Here is a 26,207-nt window from a genome sequence, read left to right on the forward strand (position 1 = left end):
ATCGATTAACAAAGCGATATTTAAAGAAAATCAGCAATCGGAACATAAAGTGCAAAACAGTTGAGAAACGGTTGCACAACTGCTACAGAACAGTTGCAAAGCAATCGTTTTTGCGATTTTATTTAGTATAAATTATTCATTTGCGATTTTATTTTATTTTTATTTAAACGCAGTCAATATAATGCAACAAATTGTCATATCGTGTCGTTTGTTTATAAATTTAAAGAACTTCCATGCATCGATAAGGTTGAATAAATATAATCGATATACATGCTGTCAGCCAAATTTTTACCGCCGCTGCCAAGAAGTAAACAAGTTGCCATTTCGCAATTTGTTGATTTCACAAAAATTTTTTTCAGTTCGTTTTTTTTTTTCTTTTTCTTGATGTTTACTTTGTTATTAACTATGCTTATAGGTCTTCGTCCTCATCTGGCAAGGCGGTTGCCTGCGCCTCTTGCAAATCGCGTTCGATTTGAATCTGCCAGTCCTTATCCATTTTGACCTCTGGTGGCAGCAGCGCTGGCATTGCCACAAACTCGAGATTGGGATCGCCAACCAGCTTACGGGCCAGCCAAAGGAATGGTTTCTCGAAATTGTAGTTCGATTTAGCAGAGATGTCGTAGTACTGCAAGTTTTTCTTTCGGTGGAACACAATGCTTTTGGCCTTGACTTTTCGATCCTTAATGTCCACTTTGTTGCCACAGAGAACAATGGGGATATTCTCACATACACGCACCAAATCTCTGTGCCAGTTAGGAACATTTTTGTAAGTGACACGCGAAGTTACATCGAACATGATGACAGCGCACTGTCCCTGAATGTAATAGCCATCGCGTAGTCCGCCAAACTTCTCCTGTCCGGCCGTATCCCAAACGTTGAAACGAATTGCGCCGCGATTGGTATGAAAGATCAATGGATGCACCTCCACACCCAATGTGGCAACATATTTCTTCTCGAATTCACCAGTCATGTGGCGTTTAACGAATGTCGTTTTGCCAGTGCCTCCATCACCAACGAGCACGCACTTGAATGTGGGCATATCCTGTTGATCCTGGGCCATCTTTGTTGTTATTATTGCTGGCTTCTAGTTGAACACTGTACTACAGAGCAAGTTGCGCGCTTTTTTTTGCACTTTCGAGGCTTGCACTTTCTTCGTTTCGAGGATGGGGTTTGCTTCTCGTTTCGAACAATTGGCAAAATGTACACCAGTTAACTAAATGTTCCGCTCGCTCAACAGCACAAATACTGAAAAAAAAACACTTTTAGATTTAAAAATATTATATTCAACAATGCTTACAAAAAACACTAGCTTCCTTAGATCGTGCGTTTATTTAAAAGGTCATCAAATGAAGGCATCGAAACATAAAGTACTCGTCAGCATCGATAACAATGAGCAAGTACAATCGATATACATGCTGACAGCAACCTTTTTACCGCCGCTGCTAAGAAGTAAACACGTTGCATTTTGGCAATTTGTTGATTTCAAAGATATTTAGTGCATATTAAGTGAATTTGCTGTCTATTGCGCAGACAAACAGTGCAAAATGGTAAGCGAACAAACTCTTTGTAAATGCCGGTGTGGTAATATTTTTATCTCACACTCGCCGGCAAAAACATATTTTACGCAAGAAATACATATGTATAATTTTTGACTGATGCAATTTTTGTATGCATTTGATGTGCATTTCAAATTACTCATTCAAGGCGAATGTGGAACGCAAAGGCACCTTTAAGGTGGAATATCTGCAGAAGATCGAACGCGAAGTACAACAGCGTTGGGAAAGCGAACATGTGCATGAAACGGATGCACCAACGGCGCCCAAGAAGCGACAGTCTGAGAAGTTCTTCGTCACATTTCCGTTTCCGTATATGAATGGACGGCTGCACTTGGGTCACACATTCTCCATGTCGAAGGCAGAGTTTGCAACGCGCTACCATCGCCTCAAGGGACGTCGCGTCCTGTGGCCTTTTGGCTTCCATTGCACGGGAATGCCCATTAAGGCATGTGCCGATAAATTGGCTCGTGAAATCGAACAATTTGGCTATCCGCCCAAGTTTCCTGATGTACAGGAGGAAGCGCCCGCTGTAGTAGAGACTCAGTCTGAGGTGCCCAAGGATAAGTCGAAGGGCAAGAAGAGCAAAGCTGTTGCCAAGACCGGCTCGGCCAAGTATCAATGGCAGATTATGTATAGTCTGGGACTTAAGGATGAGGAGATCAAAGAATTCGCCAATGCCGAGCATTGGCTGAACTACTTTCCACCGCTGGCGGTGCAGGATATGAAGCGCATTGGTGTCCATGTCGATTGGCGTCGCACTTTCATCACCACTGATGCTAATCCCTACTTTGATTCATTTGTTCGCTGGCAATTCAATCATTTGAAGCAGCGCGGTAAGATTATGTATGGCAAACGTTATACCATCTATTCGCCCAAGGATGGACAACCCTGCATGGATCATGATCGCTCCTCAGGCGAAGGTGTGGGACCACAAGAGTACACACTCATTAAAATGAAGGTCCTGCAGACGCCAAAGGCATTGAGGTAATTAGTGCAATTTTGTATTATTTGTATGGCTAGTACATTAACTTGATTTGTTTATAGTTCCATTAAGCAGCCCATTTACTTTGTGGCGGCCACACTGCGTCCAGAGACGATGTATGGACAAACCAATTGTTGGCTGCATCCGGACATCAAGTATATTGCCTGGCAGACCACACGCGACAATGAGGTGTGGATCAGCACACGACGCGCCGCACGTAACATGACCTACCAGGGTTTTACGGCTGAAGAAGGCAACGTTGTAGTGCTCGCCGAAGTCACGGGTCAAGAACTGTTGGGCGTGCAGCTGTCGGCGCCGCTGACTCAGCACAAAATCATTTATACGCTGCCCATGCTGAGCATTAAGGAGGATAAGGGCACGGGTGTTGTGACCTCGGTGCCATCCGATTCGCCGGATGATTATGCCGCTCTTGTGGATCTGCAGAAGAAGGAGGCATTCCGTCAAAAGTATGGACTGACCGATGAGATGGTGTTGCCTTATGCGCCCATACCTATCATTGATGTGCCTACGCTGGGCAAGCTGAGTGCTGTGCATGCTTATGATACGCTTAAAATCCAATCGCAAAATGACAAAGAAAAGCTGGCCGAAGCTAAGGAACTTTGTTACTTGAAGAGTACGTAAAAATAACTTTTGAATATACTTTTTATTTTGTAACAATTCTTTTTTTTTTTGATTAGGTTTCTATGATGGCGTTATGCTGGTTGGTGAGTTCACGGGTCGTAAGATTCAGGACATAAAGAAGGACTTGCAAAAGCGTCTAACAGACGCCAAAGAGGCTGACATTTACTATGAGCCTGAGAAGACCATCATATCACGCTCTGCTGATGAATGCGTGGTTGCGCTGTGCAATCAATGGTATCTTAACTATGGTGAACCTGAGTGGCAAGGACAGGCATTCAAAATACTGAATGACATGGAGACGTTCCACGAGGAGGCACGCAATAACTTTGAGGCTTGTCTGAATTGGCTGCATGAGTACGCATGCTCGCGCACTTACGGACTGGGTACTAAGCTGCCTTGGGATGAGCAGTGGCTCATTGAATCCCTCTCGGACTCAACTATTTACATGGCTTTCTACACGGTGTCGCATCTGCTGCAAGGAGGCACTTTCCGTGGCGAGAAATCGGGTCCATTTGGTACGTGAAATTTTGTATTTTAATTGGTATTCATTAACTAATTTACTCCTTTCTAGGCATTAAACCCGCTGATGTGACGCCGGAAATCTGGGATTATATCTTCTTTAAGGAGACGCCTCTGCCTAAGAAGTCTGCCATCAAGCCGGAACATTTGGCTGTGATGCGTCGCGAATTCGAGTACTGGTATCCCATGGATTTGCGCGTCTCTGGAAAGGATCTGATAAATAATCATTTGACTTTCTGCCTGTACAATCACGCCGCCATTTGGCCCAATGATGAAACAAAGTGGCCCAAGGGAATGCGTGTCAATGGCCATCTGCTGCTCAATTCAGCCAAGATGTCCAAGTCTGATGGCAATTTCCTAACATTGCACGAGGCTGTTGATAAGTTCTCAGCGGATGGCATGCGTCTGTGTTTGGCTGATGCTGGCGACAGCGTGGAGGATGCTAACTTTGTGGAGAGCACTGCCGATGCGGGTATTCTGCGTCTGTATACCTTTATCGAGTGGGTCAAGGAGATGCTGGCCACGCGCTCCACTCTGCGACGTGGCGCTGAGAAGACCTTCAACGATAAGGTGTTCCTCAGCGAGCTGAATCTGAAGACACAGCAGACGGATGAAAACTACCGTCGCATGCTGTTCAAGGAGGCCCTGCGTAGCGGCTTCTATGAATTGCAGCTGGCGCGTGACAAGTACCGTGAACTCAGTGGCGCTCAGGGCATGCATGAGGAGCTGGTGCTCGAGTTTATACGACGTCAGGCATTGCTGGTGGCTCCTATTTGCCCGCACATGGCTGAGCATGTGTGGGGACTGCTGGGTAACAAGGAGTCGGTTGTGCACGCCCGTTGGCCCGAGGTGGGCGACATCAATGAGCAGGACATCATGTGCTCCGAGTATCTGATGGAAGCAGCTCACTCGTTCCGTCTCAACCTCAAGAATTTACTGCAGGTCAAGGGCAAGGGTGGCAAGGAGAAGGCTGTGGATGCGCAGACAGCGAAGCCAAATCGTGGTTTGATCTGGGTGGCTAAGACGTATCCTCCCTGGCAATGCTGTGTGCTGGACACCATGCGCGAGTTGTACAACAAGGAAACAAAGACGCTCCCCGATAACAAAGTCATTGCAGCCACGCTGCAACAGAAGGCCGAGCTGAAGAAGTTCATGAAGCGTGTGATGCCCTTCGCGCAAATGATACGCGAGAAGGTAGAGACGGGCGGCAAGGGTGTGGCTGCATTGGCTGTCACTCTGGAGTTCGATGAGCGTCAGGTGCTGCTCAGCAATCTAGAGTATCTGAAGAACACGCTGGATGTAAGTGAAGTTGTTAATCTCTCTTTTTACATTGTACTTAATCAAGCAAATATTCTTTCAGTTGGACAACCTGGAAATCAAGTATACTGATGATCCCTCGGCGCCCGAGAAGACACGCGAGGAAGTGCGCCCTGGTTCGCCGTTCATTGCCTTCAGCGTTGCACCTCATGTCAGTGTCGAATTGACCAATCCCATAGAGCGCTCCTCGCTGTTCCAAGTGAACACTATCGTCTCCGAGGGTGACACAGTGCAGTCGCTACGCGAGAAGCTCGCTAAAATCATTGGCCTGAAGGCCGAAGTGTCAACTCTGAAACTTTGGCGCTACGAGGATCCAACTCTGGGTCCACGCAAGATGCCCAACTTCCAGGACTATAAAACCGGCAAGACACTGCTTACCGATGGTGATTTCGTACTCGACGTGGACGCGAAACGAGTGAGCGTTCAGCTGGCTGGCAAATTGACTGAAGTAGGACGTCAACTGATCTATGTGGTTGAATAGATAAAACATCACGGCTTCCCTCAGCATCTTAGTAATTTATTCTTAAATCGAAAAATGTGTGACACATTGTAAAATAATTGTTGGCTATAAAAGTTTATCTTAATATACGACAACACATGGAAGTTTCAATTTCTCCTAGAACTATGTTAAGTACTCTTGACCCATTTCGATTGAATATACTCTTTTTAAGGAGAAGTACATTGACTTAGCTGCGCAATTTTAAGAATGGTAAAAAGAACGGTAAGCATAGAGTTTTTTTTCCAATGAAATTTTGGTAAACGTAATTAACAGAAATAAGTATTCAATATAATTGATATGTTGATTCGGGGATATAATAGACATATATTTACCAATAATTGAAGAAGTTAAAAAATATAATTTTTAATTAAAGTGTTTGCAAAACGATTTACTCAAAAGCAATTACATCTCACAATAATCAATCGCTAGCTCATTTAAACAGCAATATTTCATCACCACAAAATGCTTTTTATTTTCGTTAAATACTTAAAATTTCTAGGTTAGTGAATACAAACTTCGTTTATCTATATAAAAAGTCCCCCTTTCCCTATCACTACGATATAAAATAAATGTAGTGTGACATTTGGTAGCTTCTAAGATAGAGTCACAGCGTGCTTTTGGGTCTCAGTGGGTGGCTATCGAACTGCGAGCTCTGCCCAATTCTGGGTATAAAAGCGCAATGCTTGCAGCTAGAAGTCAACTCACAATGTTGTCACTACAATTGGTGGTAATTGTCGTGCTGCAGTGCAGCGTTATTGTCTTGGGTGGCGTCTGTTTGATACCACAACCTGTAATGCGACAGCGTTCGCTAGTCAATGACTTGTGGAAGTTGCAGCCGCGTCTCGATGGACGCATTGTGGGTGGCGAAAGGATAAACATCACGGATGCACCTCATCAGATATCCTTGCAGACATCGAGTCATATTTGTGGAGGTTCGCTGATATCTGAGGAATGGATTTTGACGGCGGCACACTGCACTTAGTAAGTAGTTGGAAATGCTAAATAAGGGGATTTGAATTTTATAACTGTATTCTGTTCTCTTTTTAGTGGTCAAAAATTCGATAGACTGCGTGTAAGATTGGGAAGCTCCGAGTACTCGCGAAGTGGCAAACTGTTGCGCCTCCAAAAGATTGTGCAACACGAAAAGTTCAACTTTACCAATGTGGATTATGATTTCTCGCTGCTGCAGTTGCAACATCCGATCGAGTTTGATGAGACTAAAAAGGCCATCAAGTTGCCAGAGGAGGAGCAAATGTTTATGGACGGCGATCCTTGCTATGTCACAGGATGGGGCAATACACAGAATCTGCTAGAGTCTCGTGAGTGGTTGCGTCGCGTCCAGGTGCCGTTGGTGAATCAGGATGTCTGCAGCGATAAGTACAAACAATTCGGCGGCGTTACGGAGCGCATGATCTGTGCTGGTTACATGGAGGGTGGCAAGGATGCCTGTCAGGGCGATTCAGGTGGTCCCATGGTGAATGACGCGGGTGTTCTAGTGGGCGTGGTGTCGTGGGGCTATGGCTGCGCCAAGCCTAATTACCCCGGGGTATATTCGAGAGTGGCGCAAGCACGTGACTGGATTAAAGAACACAGCGGCGTCTAATTGTGACGATTGTTCAAATAAATGCATTACACTATTTTATGAAAATAACCAACTACAGATTCGCCCTTATTTTACCTCATACACTGCTCTAACGTTTTGCACATGCGCTGCCAACACGCAGACAACCAAAACACGCAACATCCTCGAGCTGAGCACATTATAGCAACGCATGCCGCATGCCGCATCCGCGTCGCATTTTATTGTCCGTCTAAATTGTTGGGCAGGAGTCTTCCTTGTCGTACTTGTAATTGCTCAGCACTCTCAATTGATAGCTCTATCAGCACCGTTCGTTCTCCGGTTACAAACATACATACATACGTATGTATGTATATATAAATGAAGTACGTATACACAATTAATATTACGTATACGGCTGTGAGAATTGTTGACTACATATATTTGCCTTGCATTAAATTGCGAATGCTCACCGCCTGCCTGCCTTTTTCTCTTTGTTGTTTTGCTGTCTGATTAGTTTGCTTAATAATACTATAGATCTTGCCATTAGACACTTGCATAAGGCAGCAATTATGAAATCAACAGTTAGCATTCCAGTAAATCGTGAAGAAAAGTTTTATTCAATTACAAAATACAAAATATTTCAAAAAGTATATGTCAGTGATGACAAAATTTTTATCCACATTACAGAGTATTTAAATTAATTATTATAATTGATAATTGTCAAAACTTAAACTAAATAAGGTATGAATATTACACTTTCAAAAATTTTAAATTATTTTTCTGATAATAGTCGTTTGCCGAAAATAATATTTACCAAATATAGTATTCATTTTTCCAAAATGTCGGTAAAACAAAGAAAGAAAAGAACGCAAATTACACAAAATTTAAATGTAACAAAAATTTAAAAAAAAAATACATGATTATTAAATAAAAAAGAATTTTACATTTGTTGTAATTTTTTGATATTTTGTTGCTTGGTATCTCTACTTTTTTTTACATTTAATTTTACTAATTGATTTATATAAATCAAATTCTTAAAATTGTTAAACCTCTCGGCAGACCGAAGTGTGAATGAGTCGTAAACACGATCTCTCCCTGAACTTGATAATAACACTCCACTCACTTACACTCACACTCACATTCATACAGGCGGGTGTACCTTCAAACTGTTTTGCTGCTTTCATGCATTTAGTTTTGATTAAGTAACATTGAGTGCAAACAAATGCGCTTTGTAAGTATTTTTACCTCTAGGTAACTGGATACGATATGTTTATTGTATAAACGTCAATTATTCGCGATTTTTAATATGTGGCCCTTAATTCGCAGAACTTCCTTATGCAGTGCGGTTGCAGTGGAGCTGATGAGCTGACGTGCTCATAGGCTCGCTTCGTCACAGAAGTCGTTTCATTGCGCATACGCCGCGTTGACTGACCAACTGTTGAGTGAATGATTGTGTAAATGTGGAAACCAACAAAAACAAGACCGAGGTGTTAGGCAACAGATGTCAATGTGCGGTTATTTGGAGTGTATGTGTGTGTGTGTGGGTGCGTGTGTGTGTGAGAGTGAGCTACCAACATCAATACAACAAATTACAACAAGAATCAATAAGGAATTCCGAGCAGCAGCGAGAAGTCGATGCCTAAGGCAAAAAGTGTAGGCAGAAAACGTTTAACGGTGCGATGTTGTTGTCTACAAAAACACAAACACACATATACATATCCATAGATGAGAATGCATGTCAACATAGTCGCAATGATTCGTAGAGCAGCGAAAACAAACGTGCGCACGTTGCCGCTACACGTGAGTGACTCAAGCACTCGCAGTTGTCCGTGAGCAAGACAGAGAAAGAGCAAGAGAGTGGGAGCTTTTGCATGCACACTAGCATACGGAGGCCGGCAAAACAGCAACTTGTAGTCGAAGCTTTTACATCATCTCATGCGCCACAGCAATGTGAATGTAAACGGGCACGCGACTGTATGTGTGAGCCGAAGCTTCTCAGCTCAGCTCGCGGTGCATTCGCTTGGGGTTCTAGTCGAGTAACAATGCAAATAATTGAGCATTCTTCGTTGTACGCTTGAAGCATACGGTTCGTGTCGCGGCGCGATATCAATTACAAATAAAATACAAATATTTTATTTACAATCCAATTAACCCATACAAGAAATATTCCAACTCGTTAAAAACAAAAATAAAAAAACAAATATATTTTAGCCAACAAAGAGTTACAATAAAATACGAAATTAGTGGAAGTGCAGTGAAAAGTGTTTTTGCTAATGCAGATAGTGCTTTGTGAATGTGTTGGTTTAAGTGAATAATACATTTGTTGCTGCTCTCTGCTGTCGCAGTAATTGATAAAAGTGCAAATTGTTTTTGCATTTTACGTAAGTTCAACTTGAAATCGTGCTCGGCAACACGCAAGACTTGGCACATTAATTGCAAATGTTTGTGAACGATCTGTGCTAGTATTGAAAACTAAAAACTAAACAAAGTACTTCAACAATTTAGTGCGCAATTCATTCAAAACAAATAGCAATTTGACCACTGTGGAATAACTTATGAGTACACGGTAAGTCAAGTAGCACACAAATTAAATTTTTAGTGTCATTTAACCACAGCAGCAAAGCAGATCGACACGACCTAGCACAGTTTGCTATATAGTACGCCATACAAAATCAAAAGTTTTGCTTCAAATGAAAGCTCACTAATTGGAAAAGCTTTGACGTTTTGCACTTGCAAATGCGCCAAGTTCAAAATTGCATTTTCCGCTGACTAAGCAATTTACTCGTAACGTTTACTTAAACTCGCTACAGGTTTATTTTTATTGCACAACAAATTCCCAAAGTTGTTGCGGAAATATGTTAATCAAATTATATAACTTATATAATATATTATAAGAGGTAAAGCGCACTTTTGAAACTTAAATAGACGCTTATCAAATTCAAAAACTCAGCGAAAAGACAAGGAACATCGAGTTGCAGTCATTGAACCGCTTTTTGGAATTGCTTATCAACATATCTAATACCCTTGCAGTAAAGTTTTAGGAATTCACTTATCTAACTCAAAATTTTATTTTACTTTGATCTTTTAATGAATTTTTTTTTAATTTTAAATTTTATTTTAGATTTTATTAGTTCTGTTTTCTTTTTTTTCGTTTGTTTACAATTCATTTTATATTTGTAAAATAAGTTGAGGAAGAGTATTAAATAGTATCCCATGTTTTTATAGAGATCTGTTTTATTTTCGATTTACTATTTACTCTTTATTTGTAATATAAGTTGAGGAAGCGTATTAAACAGTATCTGATGTTTTTATAGAGTAACCCTCGTAATGCATTTACTTATCTTGCTATTTACACAATACAATTTCACCCCTATTCAAGTTGTAATCCTTTACGAGTACGGTTGAGAATTACAATAGGCATTGGGCTGCAGCTGGGCTCGTTTCTATAAGAACTGAATAATCTATCGCAATATTGATAATTTATTGAGGTAATATGACTTGCGTTTCATGTTGAATACAATAATTGTCGTGTAATTATTTTGCTCGCAAATATATGCTATAGAAATAAATTTTAAAAAGCTGAAGTGTATTTCAACGTCGTTATAGTAATGCACTTCACTGCTCCCCCAATATTTAGATCTGCTTTTGACAGGCCCGCCAGATGTCGGATGTTCCAGAGTAGACTGTGTCATCTGTTTTGACAGGCAGCTAGGAAATGTTTTACTTTCATTTCATTTCTCTTATTTTGTCCCAATTAGCATTGCAAAGCCAGTGAATCGAATGAGAGGGTTGTCTTATTCTTCGAAGTCATCGTGTCGTCGATTATTTACGCCAATAAAATAAAAAATACAAGAATTTTGCACACCGTTTCTCCACGCTAAAATATGCGTTAAAAGTGCTGAATGAATTTTCCTTGCTTTTTGCGAAAGAATGAAAATGCATTTCGATTAGCTGCATGAACAATATAAATCCAAATGCGCATATCATTTGTTATCTTTGGCGCAGTCAACAAATCAATTTTTATGTAAGGGGTCTGCTGTGTCTCTATGTTAGGATGTGTGTACTTTGTTTCATAACTTTCAGCGGAAATGGTATTGGGGTTGTGTGGCTACAACACCACAAATATGCCAATAGATACATATGTGTATTCATATGCAGGTCTTCAAATATGCTTATCTTATAGTGAATGAATTTTAATGAATCAATTGTTATGTAAAGTCATTCTTATTTGTCCCTGAGAATATCAAAGAAATGCACTTCAATTTGTTTCAAAGCTTAAAAGACGAACTACCAAAATTTAAACTGAAATAATAATTTTTATAGTTTACTAACACCATTTAATATAGAACTTAATTACTACTTTATTGATTTGCCTACATTAGCTCTAAATTAAATATTAAGCGAGTTCAGTTCATAGCTAGTACTAAAATTGTATTTGCTTTTTTAGTACACTCCATTTTAAGCGAACGCTCGAAAGTATGCAACAGAAATGTGACTACAGTAGCAGGTAGCAATAAATAGTTAGCGATGAATGGTGCCCATCATTTCTTGCCGCCACCGAGTAAAAACCAATTATAGTTAACAATAGGTAGCATTGAATGTTATGACAAAAATAGCAAATAGTAATTAAGCAATGCTTGTCATTTGTAAAGCTTCGCACACTCTTTGAAGTACCCATGACCAAAAACAAAGACAGAACGATATTTCTAGGATGGCGAAGAAAACCATGCTAAAGAAAAGCATTACCATTATTCTAGTTATAGTCAACGGGGGGTGGAGGTGCATGGTGAAAATGCTGATTGGAAAATTGTGCAGCTTTTTGTCCTCCAGCTGCGACGTTTACACAATCATCAAAGTCAGGCCCAAAGTATTTGCCTGTATGTGTGACAGGCAAAGAGAGGGCGTGTACCAATGTGTGTGTGTGTGTGTGCAGAGGTGCGTGTTTGTGTGTGTGTAAGTCACATGCGAACTGCGGATGCCTGTGGATTGAATGCTATTGAGTTATTATGCTTTGACTGGTTACGTGTACACGTTGGGTTAGGGTTGGCCCAAGCTCTTCGAAGTAGTTGACTCGTCTTGCTGGCATTGCCAATGTAAACAGCTAAAACGCTGCCCCTGACCCCCTTTCCCTGACGTATTCTAAGAACAGCGGCAGCTGCAGCGGTGCCAGCAATAACAAGCACACGCTGCCCGGTCACGTGTTGCCTCAGTGCTTCACATTGGCGCTCGAGTTTTGTTCATCGCTTGTTTCTGTCGCGTTATCCTGCACGCTGCACGCTGCACGATTGCACATTGCACTAACTGATACTTACTCCAATGACGGATGGAAAGGAGATGAAAAGGGGAGGAGTATGGGATAGATGGATGGCAGTTGGTCATTCGTCACATGCAGCTCAGTGTGGGCAGCTCTGGTTTCTATTTATGGAACAGCGACAGCAGCAAATGCCCTTAAGCTTGGACAATGCTCGGTTGTATAATGAATTGGACAAACGATTCATGGTGGCGATTCAGCTATTGGCAGTGGTGAATATAAATATTTAGTTATTCAATTGGCAATTCATTCAGTCGAATACAAACATGGTATACTTGTATTCATAAGCAATTTAGATACGCAACTCAATTCAAGCGATGACCTTTTTGGCGAGGTTTTAGATCAGCTTGGGATTTATGTTCTTGGCAGCGTGTTTGTTTGGTATTAGATATTTTATTTATATATTTGATGACGTTCAAGTGCTGGCAATTAGAGGTAGATATTAGTATAGAAAACCTTTTTTTTAGTCTGAATGAAAATAATATATGAAAATAAGCATTTTAAATTAATTCTTATTTTTAACAAAAACATTGTATAATAAGGCTTATTCATGAATATTCCGAAATTATTGCAGGTTGTTAAAAGTAGTAATGCAATTTATTGAATCTTAGATAACTTTTTTCTAAATAAATAAATTTAATTAAAATAAGTAAATTAAGTAACCTTATTAATTTAATTTAAATTAAATTTTATAATTCATTTTCAGACTTTGAGCAAGCAACACAACCAATTAATCTTTGGTTCCATTAAAGGATCCGTTTTATGTGCAACGCTGACAATGTGCCACAAGTGGCAGTTTAAGAATCGTATTTATCGTTACGAGTGCAATCTCACAATAGAACTGAAATAGAGAGCAATTGTTATGGACTGGTTACTCGCAACGCCTCAGTTGCATAGCGCTTTCTCCTCGCTGGGCTCCCTTGAGGGAGACACCTACGTGGTTAGTCCCAATGCATTGGGTAAGTCAACAAAGTCATCATTCCCATAATTATTATTATTATTAACGATTATAAATCTCTCATCCTAGCCATTTTGGAGGAGATCAACTACAAGCTGACTTACGAAGATCAGACTTTGCGCACATTTCGTCGTGCCATCGGATTTGGCCAAAATGTGCGATCCGATTTGATACCCTTGCTGGAGAATGCAAAGGACGATGCTGTGCTCGAGTCCGTCATACGCATACTGGTCAACCTCACGGTGCCGGTGGAGTGTCTGTTCTCCGTGGATGTGATGTATCGCACCGAGGTGGGACGTCACACCATCTTCGAGCTGAACAAGTTGTTGTACAGCAGCAAGGAGGCATTCACCGATCCGAAGAGCACCAAGAGCGTGGTGGAGTACATGAAGCACATACTGGAATCGGAGCCAAAGCTATCGCCGCACAAATGCGATCAGATCAACAATTGTTTGCTCTTGCTGCGTAATATTTTGCACATTCCTGAGACACATGCGCATTTCCTCATGCCTATGCTGCAGTCGAGCGGTGGCAGTCATCAGGTTTCCATGCAGAACACCATCTTGTGGAACCTATTTATACAGAGCATCGATAAGCTAATGCTCTACCTGATGACATGTCCGCAGCGTGCGCTCTGGGGCGTTACCATGGTCCAGCTGATTGCGTTGATCTACAAGGATCAGCACGTGAGCACGCTGCAGAAGCTGTTAAATTTGTGGTTTGAGGCTTCGCTCTCAGATAGTTCTGAGGACAATGAGAGCAATACATCGCCTCCAAAACAGGGCAGCGGTGACTCAAGTCCTATGCTTACCTCGGATCCTACCTCGGACTCCTCAGACAATGGCAGCAATGGTGGTGGAAGCAGTGGCAAGAAGGAGGGCTGCGACGAGCGGCGACAGGCGTTGCGAGAAGGAACCGAGGCCACCTTGCAAGAGGTCAGTCGAAAAGGACACGAGTACCAGAACGCTATGGCGCGGGTCACAGCCGATAAGCCGGATAGCTCGGAGGCAGCCAGCGATATAACCGAGCTGCTTGGCTCGCCACAGCAGCCGGAGCAGTGTGAGGAGGAGGCCATGGATGACATTGACTACGAGAGTCAAGTGCAGGAATACGAGCAAGAGCAAGAGCGAGAACGAGAACGAGAGCAAGAACAAGAACGGGAACAAGAACAGGAGGCCAACGAGGAGGGCGTCAATGGGCAACCATTAAATCTTACACAATCAGCTGACAATGTCAACAACACTACCAATAAAGCACCAGCCACAAGCACAGCTGGCAACGACAACAACAACGATGAGTCACAAATCAGCAGCCGCACAACAAACCTCAGCTACGAGCCTTTTAAGCCACCCGCACCGCTGCCCACGCGACGCAATACGTTAGCTGACATGTTGACCGACAACTATCAGTCGCATTCGCATGTCTCGGCTGTGAAGCTGGGTCAGAAGTCGCCTCATGCGGGTCAACTGCAGCTGACCAAGGGCAAGTGTTGTCCGCAGAAGCGTGAGTGTCCCTCTTCGCAGTCGGAGCTCTCCGATTGCGGCTATGGCACTCAAGTGGAGAACCAAGAATCCATATCCACATCGAGCAACGATGACGATGGACCTCAGGGCAAGCCGCAGCATCAGAAGCCGCCGTGCAACACAAAGCCACGCAACAAGCAGCGAACGATGATGTCGCCACAGGACAAGAAGGAGTTGAGACGCAAGAAGCTCGTCAAGCGCAGCAAGAGCAGTCTGTAAGTTGAGCTTTGTCCTTTTTTTTGAGTCCCCTCCTTAATTCACTTATCTGCAGCATCAACATGAAGGGTCTAGTGCAGCACACGCCCACAGATGAAGACATCTCTAATTTGCTCAAGGAATTCACTGTGGATTTTCTGCTCAAGGGCTACAACTATCTGGTGGATGAACTGCATCAGCAACTGCTCTCCAATGCGGTAGCTATTTAATTAGTTGTTGCTGTTACACTTTTATCTAATTAAATTTGTTTCTCGTTCTTCTTCTCCATTTAGAAGGTCCCTATTGACACTTCGCACTTTTTCTGGCTTGTCACCTACTTTCTAAAGTTTGCCGCTCAGCTCGAACTCGATATGGAACACATTGACACCATTCTCACCTACGATGTGCTCAGCTATCTGACCTACGAAGGCGTCAGTCTGTGCGAGCAACTCGAGATGAATGCTCGCCAAGAGGGCAGCGATCTTAAGCCGTATTTGCGACGCATGCATTTAGTGGTGACAGCCATCAGGGAATTCCTGCAGGCCATTGAGACATACAATAAGGTGACGCATCTAAGCGAGGATGATCGTCAGCATTTGCGGCAGCTGCAGCTGCAGATTGGCTCCACCAGCGATCTGCGCTGTTTGTTTGTGCTCCTGTTGCGTCGCTTCAATCCCAGCATTCATTCCAAGCAGTATCTGCAGGATCTGGTCGTGACCAATCACATACTCATGCTCATACTGGACAGCGCCGCTAAGCTGGAAGGTGGACAAACTATTGGTCTTTCCGAGCACATTTCACAGTGAGTTTCAAGAGCCTGAAAATTCTCTTCAATACAAGTATTGAATTTCCTTTTACTCCTCTCAGATTTGCCACCCTGGAGGTGATGCATTATTATGGCATTCTACTGGAGGACTTTAACAATAATGGCGAGTTTGTCAACGATTGCATCTTCACCATGATGCATCACATTGGCGGCGATCTGGGCCAGATTGGTGTGCTCTTTCAGCCCATCATATTGAAGACCTATTCGCGGATCTGGGAGGCTGACTATGAGCTCTGCGATGTGCGTTAAAGAAGCACAATGACTTTACTTTCTCTCTCTAATCTTTGACATATATCTTGCAGGATTGGTCCGATCTCATCGAGTATGTCATACACAAGTTTATGAACACGCCACCCAAGTCACCGTTGACCATACCCACCACTTCCCTGACTGAAATGACCAAGGAACACAACCAGGAGCACACCATTTGGTAAATGAAGAACCGCTGCTCTTCTGCTCTGCATAGTTAACACTTTTCTTGATTAACAGCACCTGGTCACAGGAGGAGATGGATACGTTGTATTGGTATTATGTGCAGAGCAAGAAGAACAACGATATTGTTGGCAAGATCGTGAAGCTCTTCAGCAACAATGGCAACAAGCTCAAGACACGCATCTCGATTATACAGCAACTGTTGCAGCAGGTGAGTTAAAGAATTTGAATCACTTAATATACATTTAATCGATTGACTCATTCTGCCTGTCTTTCGGTATAAGCTTCTATACATTTGAGTCCATAACTCCCAACTAAGTTTTACAGTCAAATCTAGTTTGATGAGCTAAGTTCTTAAACTCAAATTGAAACCTTAAATTAATGTAATCAGTATATTCAATACATTATTAAGAAGTGCTTGCAGTAAAGATAAGATATATCAAATTCATCCTTTCAACTTTTTTATTATTGAGCAAACATTTCAGATGCTTTGTTTTTAATAGAAAGTATCTGATAATTAAATCCCTCAGTAGGTGCCCTGAATCTATACTAAACTTGATCACCTTTCTAGGACATTATAACGCTGCTGGAGTATGATGATCTGATGAAGTTTGAAGACGCCGAGTATCAGCGCACGCTGCTGACCACGCCCACTTCGGCCACCACCGAATCGGGCATTGAGCTAAAGGAGTGTGCGTACGGAAAACCCTCAGATGATGTGCAGGTGCGTCGCAAAGGTTCTTTTGAATTGATAAAGAGAGTTGCAGCTTTTATTGGACTTTACAGATACTGCTCGACTTGATTATCAAGGAGCACAAGTCACAGCACTTGGTGTGGCTGCAGAAGCTGTTGCTCGAGTGCTGCTACGTCAAGCTGATGCTCAAATGTGGCAGCACTTTGCCCGAAGTGGATCCCATTATGGAACCGGTGGCCTATCATTACATCTACAAGCAAAAGTCCATACCTGTGGTGCAGTGGAACAACGAACAGTCGACGACGATGTTGTATCAACCGTTTGTGCTGCTGCTGCACAAGTTGGGCATTCAGTTGCCGGCGGATGCGGGCTCGATCTTTGCACGCATACCCGACTATTGGACGCCAGAGACAATGTATGGGCTGGCCAAGAAGCTGGGACCGCTGAATAAACGTGAGTTGCACTCGAAATTGTCAATGAAAAACTATGCAAGGTGATGTATATACCGGTATCAATAATTTTTGCGCTCAAATTTTGATTATGGGAATCTCGCCCGTCGCCCTCCAATAATCCTACTGCCCTATACCCTGCCTGATCCTTGTACCATTCCACTACTGCCTTCACTGACATCTGAACTCATCAACAACTCATTTGTGGCTCTGTGTGTGTGTCAATCGGTGTATTTCGATATGCTCTGTGCCTCTCTTTCTCCTCATTTTCGGCTCCTTATAGTGACGCTCAAGTTCGATCCCAGCGAAATGGAGGATGCCACCTCATCAAGTGCCTCCTCACGCTATCATCACTCTGGCACCCGTAACTCCCTCAGCTCGGTGAGCAGCCTCGATGCGGACATCGTTGAATCGGAGGAGCTGGCTCTTATACCCGAAGTGGATGCTGCAGTAGAGAAGGCAGCTGCTGCAGCTTGTAATGAGATCTTTGCGGTGCCCAAAGCCAAGCACTCGAATTCGATCATCAGGTGAGTTGGTCGCACTTCGCGTTCACTGAACTAATCGCTAATCGAATGGTGTTCTACAGATATACGCCGGATCCGACGCCACCGGTGCCCAACTGGCTGCAGTTGGTCATGCGCAGTAAATGCAATCAGCGAACGGGACCCGCAACAGACATCAGCGACTGGTAAGTGAGCAAACACTGTGTGTGTGACAATGCCACAAAAGCCATCAGATTTATGGCACACGGCAGCCAAAGACTCCACACAACAAACAGCAAGCAGCGAACAGCAAGCAGCAGGCAGTAAATGGCCAACAAAAGATTGTTTACATGGCGCCCTCAATCCAATTTATGAACTTTAAGACCCGGCTACACATTTACTTTCGTGTGTGAGTCCGTTGACAGTTGTCGCCATCGCTTTGCTCGCTCTGCTAGCAACTTGCTGGCAACTTCCACTATAGTAAATGTCAACTCTGGCCATTGTTTTGGCCACTAACGTAGAATGGCCTCCCTGCCGTTCAGTTCCAAATGTTCGACCATATTGCCCCATTCGCCTCATCTAAATTCATAAACTCCGAAAACGGATGATTTCGGCATTGTCCCAACATCTCTCAACATCTATGATACTTTGTGTGCCTTGTAGCTAGATTTTGCATCGCTGTTTTGGACCTCACAAGCTTGCCTCCTGCCCGCTGCTTCTTCCCCATGACATTTTGCGTACAATTTATGATTGCTTTTTTCCTACTCCTTGTTTTTATGCTTTAATATTTGAGTATGTAACTTGAAGATTCGCGATTAATGTACTCTTAACTATTTACATCTCTAAACTTTTCAGTTTTGGGTTGGGCTTCCATTAAAAACAATAGCTTGAATGGAAGCTCGACACTCTTTGGAGTTAAGAAGATTTATCTTTGATTATTACCTAAAGCTTTAAGAAATGGGATTTCAAATTTGGTAGAATTATGTTATGTATATATCATATACTACTTTATATAAAGTTTAAAAGAAGAACAATTTACAAAATGTAGCACAATAGCGGCTATAAATTATGTGTTAGAACTCATTAAGGTAGATTCAGTCACATTTTTGGGTGTACTATAAATTTGGCATAAAACAAATAAATTTATTTTGGTTTATTTATGGAAATCAATTAAATTAGCGGCAATTTCTTTGAATAACTGGATTGAACAGTTCAGTGCACATCCATTAAAATTCTCCAATCAATAAAATTTCAATCAAGCATGATATCATCATGTTTCATTTCAATTTAATACTCTGTTGAAATTTGTAAAAGTGCATTTCAAAGTCGACTTTGCCTTCGTGTGTCCTTAGTTCTTGTGGGCGCGTTGCCTGGCATCAGTTTTGCAAATCTATAAGTGAAACTGACACCAAAATCAAATCAAAGTTATTCGTGAGATACAAACGGTGTCTGACCTCTGTCAACAGCAGCTGAAGCAGGGTTCGAGTTGAACACGAATTGAAGTCATCGCGATTAGCACGCGCAGACTTTTGGCCAAAGTATCTGAGAGATACACACTTGTTTTGGCCAGCTCGACAGTAGCCGCAAATATCAATAAAAATAATTATTACAATCGCATTGAATTAATTAAGCAAGGCATTATGATTGCGACCTGGTTAATTAAGTCAGCCACGCCAATCAAATGATTCATCAACAGCCACCAAATCAAACATGTTTAATCAACGCCTGCAGACAATTACGCTTCAGTTCTCCCCCTTCAATTTGGCAATTACCAATTGCCGATTGATTAGCTGATTATTGTTAAATAAGTAATTAACAATGGGCTCTTTCACGGGCCCATAAATGAGCTATAAATCTTACAGCAAACATGTTAAGATTTAATTAACACGATGTGCTCGATTTTGAGATACCCCTCATGAAAGAATTAAAAGCTATCGAAGATAGAAAGAGGATCCACAAAGCTTGTAGTCTTATGTGTAGAATACAATTGAGAATATACTATTATTTTTACAAACTATTCAGCTTATTTAAAGAATTTATTTATTATTTATATAAACAAGTAGAAGGTGTACCTTTTATAGGGTATTAATAACGTTTCCAAAGCTAACAACAAACATCGCCAAATGACATTTAGGTGAATTTTACAACTGCATCTTCATCATGGGGTTACGCAGCATCGTCCGAATCTCAATTCCCAGTCCCAGTTCAAGTTATTGTCGAAGTTTTAACCGCAGCCGGTTCAGCGGAACTGTGAGAACAGAAACCCAAAAGTGAACTGAACCAGTTTTTTGATACCGCATACACAATGTTTTTACCGAGAGAATTGAAATAGTCATTTGTGTGTTCTTCTTGCTTCGACGGCATGTGAAATATTTAAGCTGATATTTTATTTATTGTTCAAATGGTTCTCCGGTTGCATTTTGCTGATGCGAAACAAGTTTGGCTTATTTGTTATCTTCAACAACCACACACACATAACACACATGGAAAGTAAAAAGGTTCCCTCGACTACTAAACGACAATATGTACATATATAGTAATATGTGAAGATAAATAATATAAATTTATAGCATGAGCATTGTTAAAAGAAGTGGTAAACAAGTTCTATTGTTTCGCTGCGTGCTGAAAGTATGATTTAGCTTTAGTTGAAATGCAAATTTGTTTACATTATGCCAACAGCTCAATACTCAGACTCGTGTGTACTCGCAAGTTGCGTCTGTTATTTGGGTTAAGCAAAGGTGTGGAGCTATGCAGCATTTAATATGCATTGGACAGGTTTCAATTAACCCCAACGAGCAAGGCTACGACAATGACAACAAAACGAATCTTCACAAACAAGCAATTCAATTGTCTTCGATTGAATTCTTTAACAATCAATTTGTCCGAAACAATTAGAAGTCTTTTAACCAGTTCTTTATCAGCTGAATATTTAAGAAGTGAACGGATTCCCCTGCAAAAATATTCATAAGAAGCAGGTACTGAACTGAATTAGAATACACGTTTTTTTTTGACTCTTTTATGTTGACATTTGAAAAGGGATATTTAAAGATTGCATAACTAATTTCTGATTGAGTAAGCCTACAAATCATGTAACAATTTACGATTAAGTAATGCTATACAAATTTATGACAATCTGCGTCTACAATTGACACATAATTTCCAAATTGTTCGGCCAAAGAGCCTTTATTGTTTGGATAGCAATATTTAATGGGTTTTAAGCAAATTAACACAAAAGGTGTTTGCCTGCGAGCTGAGCACGAGTCGAGCGACTCTTCTCCAGGCTAAACTTGTGGGCGTTGTGACAAAATTGCAATTTTCCAAGGTAATTTTCGTAGGCGCCTGGCGCAAATTGAATCTGACATTTGTTGTTGTGGTTGTTATGTTGTGCGGTCCACAAGGAAGCCAACGAGCCAAGAAATAACAAATCGAAAGCCCCCCTTCACAGTTGCAGTTGCAGTCGCAGTGGGCAGACAAACTGTCTCTGTCTGTCTGTCTGTCTCTCTGACTGTCTCAAGTGTCCGCCTGCAGTCAGTCAGTCGGTGTTAGCATAAATTGCATTCTATTGTACTTGATGTATAAGTGTAGCCATAATACGGCAGCAGGCAGATGACTTGGCCAAATACTAGACTTGTGTATTTTAAATGCTCAAAGAAACAAATCTAATTCGCACACACTAAAATCTCGGTGGGTTCAATTGCCGACCTTCTATGGAGCGCATTGTTTTTGGGTTTGGCATCGACTCCAGTGTCGTATACGGAGTAGTGCAGAGTATTGTTAACATTTTGGTTTATGGTTGTTGCAAATTTATGAGCGAACAATCGAGGAGGCATTAAGCTTAAAGCGCAACATGCAGGCAAACATGGACACTGCCATTATTTCTATTGCTTCTATTGCTGGTGTGGATTGCTGTTGAGTGCACCGCCAAGCAGCAGCAGCACCACATCAATCAGTCGCATAAATCATTTTAATTATTAAATAAACAAGTTTGCAAGAGAACTGCGAGTGCAATACGCTGACTCAGTCAGCCACACAGTGACTGCAACTGTGGATTGCCAGCGGGTGTGAGAATATATGAGTTAAGGTACCAAAGGGTTAATTGAGCAGCCATCTGGATTGTGGGCAAAAGAAGGCTTGTAGCTAAGTTCACCCAATTAAATCGAGCAGAGATTTGGGCTATTGGAAGTGGGATCAGCGTTTACGTGTGTTTATGAGAGTCGCTTGCAAACAAATTTTGTTTTTAATTTGAATGCAATTAGAAAAAGAAATAATGAAGAAATATGAATCTTATGCTCTTGATTAGTACTTTAATTGGAGCTAAGTATAAACTTGGAATAACTTTTCTGTTAATAAAAAAAGAAAAATAAAAAAAGAATCAATTTTTAAAGTTACGCATATTTCAAGGTTTTGTTTGAAATATATAAATAAGTTAAAGATAAAGTGCAACATTTTCAATAAGTTATTAACAACATTTTCTATTAAGTTATTTGACATTGAAAAATATTTTTGTCTTTAGCATGAAATTCAAATTCATAGAATTTATGCTTTTTTTTAAAGAAATCCATCATGATCTTGAACATAAATAATGTGCCAATGGTTAATTTAATTAGAGAAGTGAATATATTCAAAAATCATGGACATACACTCTAAAATAATAATAGCTCAAAGTATGTCCAATCTTGAGTAATTTCCTCATCACCTCACCTTCTAAGATCAACTCAGTTTCTATTTGTGGTTGCTACGAATACTACATGCATATTTTAAATGTTGCTACTGAACGAATTCTCCTCATCACTGTATCTCTAATAGCTTCACCCATTTTTGTGTTCACAGCGTCAGCTCAACTACCATGACAGCCGATGACGAGGGATTGGGCAAGTCGAATGCCTCCACGTCGCAGGCGCCGCAAACATCGCTGAGTGCAACCAATCCGACCAGCACTTTGGCGTGTCTGACCAAAATGAGCAACTGCAGCTTCATGGCGCCGCACAATGAGAACAGCAGCAGCTCCGGCTGCGGTGGCACTGTCTCATCACTCTCGATGGCAGCGTTGATGAGCACAATTGCCACGGATCCGAATGCGGATGCGGTGATGAAGCCATCGTTCGAACGAATCGAGGTGACAGGTGGACACTTTGCGCGGCCAAATAACTTGGATCAGGAGTACAGCGCAATGGTTGCATCGGTCTACGAAAACGAGATAGCCAAGTGAGTGAGTGGGATGGAGAGTTAGAGAATTGAACTCTGCTCTGCTCTGGGATTCTGAGAGCGCCATGCCAAAACTAATTGACAATTAGACACATTGCGCAAATGCCCAAAAAAAAATCGAATTGAAAACTAACCAAAAACAAAATTAAAAAAAAACCAAAATTGACAGAATGTCAAACTGTCATTAGCCAGGAGCATGCCAAGACACAAAGAGTGTCTCACATAAATTTATGGTGGCCAATTATTCAATTTAAGGCGATTTCGATCGCAACCCAAAATGGAGGCGGTTGCATGTCCAACTCTAATATTAACTACGAACTGGGAGCTATCTTAAAAAGGCGTGACTCTTTGCAATGCAAATTGTAAACGCTGAATTTATTATTTTTATTATTTTCATTTCTTTTGTTTAACTTTTTTTTTCATTTACATCATTTTTTCTGTTGCTGTTTTGTTTGTGCACTTTGACTGTGGTTTACACCTTAATTATGTTTATGCTAATGTTTGCCGATGTCTTTTACATCTTCAATTCTTATCGCAGCAGCGACAATGTTTCAGTGGCTTCGGACTTGACCCGCATGTATGTCAGCGATGAGGATGAGAAGCATGAGTTCCGTGAGCCAGTACCCCATTATCATTGAGCAGAGGCAGACAAAAGGCAGACAAAGAGAGAGAGAGAGACAGAGGCAGTGAGTGTGAGTGAGAGAAACATAAACAAAAAAGACAGACACAGCGAGTGCGAGATCAAGAGGCAAGAAATAGACAAAGCGACAGGCTAGAATCAGTACCCAACTATTTATGAAAGCTAATAAAAGTACCTTATCTTTATCATTACAAATCTTTTACCAATTACTTTTACTTTTTCGCACCTGTATCAAAACTTTAACTTTATTCTATATTGTATGTTAAATATGTATTATTACTTAGCATTTAAGCACCAGAGATCAAGAAAGCGCATACATAAGATACAAGTATGCATATATTTTGTAGCTCTTACATGCAACATTTTAGTAATTTTAAGTGATATACATATATACATAACATATATAATAATAGTATACTATTTATTCGCAAAAAGCGTGGAGGAAAAAAAGTGCATTATATTGTTAATAAGATGACATTGGAGAATTTACAAAAGTTTAATCGAGTGTGTGTAGTTACGATAAGTTATGATAATACTAAACATAAATGGGCAGTTCCTGGTTAAAATAGTGCAAATATACATATACCATGATGAAAATATATATTTACAGCATTGCAGCGAAAAGTATGTTGGACTATAAACTTAATATTATATATATAAATTTATATATTTTAGGATGCACTTTTGAATGTACTATATATACATATGTATGGCGATTACCGATTAGCCATTGTCTATATTCACCTAAACTAATAAAGCTTTCATTGTAATCGTAGTAATCGAAATATTGAACAAGCGTTTTATTTTGTATTTTCTGGTCAAACACATCTATGTAGTACTTGTATTTTTAGCCCACACGCTGGGCGCAAGCGCAGAGACTAACAAATGACAAAAGCAAATATACAATTTATTTATTTTTGTTTTGTTGGTTGGCGCAGGGAAATCAAAAGATCTGTGTAAGCCGAATGTGAAATATGCACAGCAAATTGCCGGAGCCATAAGAAAAACGAGCTATGACCATTGCAAATTAAGGTCATTGGCGTTGAAAATCTCAAATCTCAGTACTTGCAACAGCCGCAACTACTGCACCACAGAGCAATTGCAATTGCAACGCACCAAACAGTAGCGGAATCAAAGTAAATCTCATAGACATATGCTTAATATGGCCCAAACGCCACATAAATAAATAAATGTGCGACCAAAGCCCAGCCAACCAAAATGGTAAACATGCCAAAAACAATTACCAAATGTTGCCAGCAACAGCAACAAAAACAACCACAACAGATGGACAACAACAACAACAAATCGAGAGCAAACATTGTTGAGAAAAAAATAAACGTACGAAAATAATAATAATAATAATAATTGTGGCCAATTGCTGTTTAGTTGGCAGTTAATTGCAACATGGCCAAGACAGCAAAAGTGCTGCACGAGTTGGCCTAACAAAATGTTCTCTCTTTCTATTGCTGTTCTTTTCCTCAATCGGACCGAAAAAGACCGCTCGAATCTCCAGCTGGAGGTCAATCTGTGCAGCTATGAACTAGTTCCACAAATTAGCAAATTATAATTAGTTAAATATTAATAGTTCATTTCGCATTTTATTGTTGCTCATAAACACTATAAGTGCTTAATGGATTTAATGGAGCAATTTAGTTATTTTAGACAAGTTTTTTAGCCACATTAGTTCTTTAAATTACAGTATTTGGAAAAGGACATTTTTAAAATACAGTTTTGTAACTCTTTTTGGTTTTAGTGTATTAATCAGTACTACAACAAGAATGAAATGTTTTCTATTAAAAGACTTCAAAAAGACTATAACAAGAATGAAATTGTATCTATTAAAAGACTTTAATTTAATTCGTCTCTTATTTATAGCTTTCATAAGCTGATCGTCAGCCAAATAAAAATTCAATTTAACTTTTGTTTTGTTCGGTTTCTTAGAAAAACTGTTTACGACTTGGATTCACTTTCAACTTTAGTTTTAATGGCTCTTTAACATATTGAATGATGCGTTCGATAACAGGATGGGTAAGTTGCTAACTGATTTATGTGTCATTGCCATCATCAGATGACATAAAACAGGTTACCTCAGTTCAGATTGATTTATTGAACGTTTGATGGGATTTCCATGCTCAGCTTCCTAATTCTTAATCATTTTTGGAGACGGAACTCTTTTATATTGATGTTTAGTTTACTATCTTAAATCAGTTTTGTTCCAAACAAATAACTACTACACTTTTTGATTTATAAAAGTCGAGCAACTAAACAATAAAAATTTGTTATTTTGCTTGCTTATCATCTTGCCATCTAATTTATAGTTCCCATTTCCCATGTATATCTTTTTTAATTAATTTTCTACAATATCATTATAGTTCCTGTACATTTCTGTCATCCCTTAGCTAACTAGTTCACCTTC

At 40.7% G+C, this 26,207-nt stretch overlaps 4 protein-coding genes across 7 annotated transcripts; 3 read left to right on the forward strand and 1 right to left on the reverse strand.

The window, feature by feature from the left end:
* Window positions 1–197: 197 nt before the first annotated feature.
* LOC133850876 (GTP-binding nuclear protein Ran-like) lies at window positions 198–1,389 on the reverse strand. Its single transcript, XM_062287119.1, has 2 exons — window positions 1,298–1,389; window positions 198–1,245 (listed from the first exon to the last, which is right to left on the reverse strand). The coding sequence occupies exon 2, from the start codon at window positions 1,058–1,060 to the stop codon at window positions 410–412; it is 651 nt and encodes a 216-aa protein (XP_062143103.1). The 5' UTR covers window positions 1,061–1,245; window positions 1,298–1,389; the 3' UTR covers window positions 198–409.
* A 13-nt stretch (window positions 1,390–1,402) lies between these two features.
* On the forward strand, window positions 1,403–5,626 carry LOC133850872 (leucine--tRNA ligase, cytoplasmic). Its single transcript, XM_062287114.1, has 6 exons — window positions 1,403–1,547; window positions 1,705–2,540; window positions 2,601–3,172; window positions 3,237–3,695; window positions 3,752–4,998; window positions 5,060–5,626. The coding sequence occupies exons 1-6, from the start codon at window positions 1,545–1,547 to the stop codon at window positions 5,495–5,497; spliced, it is 3,555 nt and encodes a 1,184-aa protein (XP_062143098.1). The 5' UTR covers window positions 1,403–1,544; the 3' UTR covers window positions 5,498–5,626.
* Window positions 5,627–6,194: 568 nt separating this feature from the next.
* On the forward strand, window positions 6,195–7,177 carry LOC133850875 (trypsin-1). The gene is made up of 2 exons (XM_062287118.1): window positions 6,195–6,496; window positions 6,563–7,177. Exons 1-2 carry the CDS (start codon window positions 6,195–6,197, stop codon window positions 7,116–7,118), a joined length of 858 nt encoding a protein of 285 aa, XP_062143102.1. The 3' UTR covers window positions 7,119–7,177.
* A 2,090-nt stretch (window positions 7,178–9,267) lies between these two features.
* On the forward strand, window positions 9,268–24,560 carry LOC133850323 (protein timeless). Of its 4 annotated transcripts, none has more exons than XM_062286379.1 (14): window positions 9,269–9,642; window positions 13,094–13,346; window positions 13,415–15,083; window positions 15,140–15,281; window positions 15,357–15,865; window positions 15,931–16,129; window positions 16,192–16,319; window positions 16,379–16,532; window positions 16,893–17,045; window positions 17,108–17,468; window positions 17,748–17,991; window positions 18,051–18,152; window positions 22,777–23,151; window positions 23,690–24,560. In XM_062286379.1, the coding sequence occupies exons 2-14, from the start codon at window positions 13,250–13,252 to the stop codon at window positions 23,787–23,789; spliced, it is 4,233 nt and encodes a 1,410-aa protein (XP_062142363.1). In that variant the 5' UTR covers window positions 9,269–9,642; window positions 13,094–13,249; the 3' UTR covers window positions 23,790–24,560. The 4 variants fall into 4 exon arrangements, with proteins under 4 accessions (XP_062142366.1, XP_062142363.1, XP_062142365.1 ...); XM_062286381.1 differs by having other exon boundaries at window positions 15,360–15,865; XM_062286380.1 differs by having other exon boundaries at window positions 9,269–9,457.
* The last annotated feature ends 1,647 nt before the right edge of the window (window positions 24,561–26,207 follow it).

The sequence above is a fragment of the Drosophila sulfurigaster genome, chromosome 2L, assembly GCF_023558435.1.
Source record: "Drosophila sulfurigaster albostrigata strain 15112-1811.04 chromosome 2L, ASM2355843v2, whole genome shotgun sequence".
Taxonomy (NCBI): Eukaryota; Metazoa; Arthropoda; class Insecta; order Diptera; family Drosophilidae; genus Drosophila; species Drosophila sulfurigaster.

Coding starts and splice junctions, on each gene's coding strand:
- LOC133850323 (XM_062286379.1), top strand. CDS start 13,250: ATGGACTGGTTACTCGCAACGCCTCAGTTGCATAGCGCTTTCTCCTCG. Junction 13,347..13,414: donor GGTTAGTCCCAATGCATTGG/GTAAGTCAACAA, acceptor CTCTCATCCTAG/CCATTTTGGAGGAGATCAAC. Junction 23,152..23,689: donor TACGAAAACGAGATAGCCAA/GTGAGTGAGTGG, acceptor TTCTTATCGCAG/CAGCGACAATGTTTCAGTGG.
- LOC133850875 (XM_062287118.1), top strand. CDS start 6,195: ATGCTTGCAGCTAGAAGTCAACTCACAATGTTGTCACTACAATTGGTG. Junction 6,497..6,562: donor ACGGCGGCACACTGCACTTA/GTAAGTAGTTGG, acceptor TTCTCTTTTTAG/TGGTCAAAAATTCGATAGAC.
- LOC133850876 (XM_062287119.1), bottom strand. CDS start 1,060: ATGGCCCAGGATCAACAGGATATGCCCACATTCAAGTGCGTGCTCGTT.
- LOC133850872 (XM_062287114.1), top strand. Junction 2,541..2,600: donor CAGACGCCAAAGGCATTGAG/GTAATTAGTGCA, acceptor ATTTGTTTATAG/TTCCATTAAGCAGCCCATTT. Junction 4,999..5,059: donor ATCTGAAGAACACGCTGGAT/GTAAGTGAAGTT, acceptor ATATTCTTTCAG/TTGGACAACCTGGAAATCAA.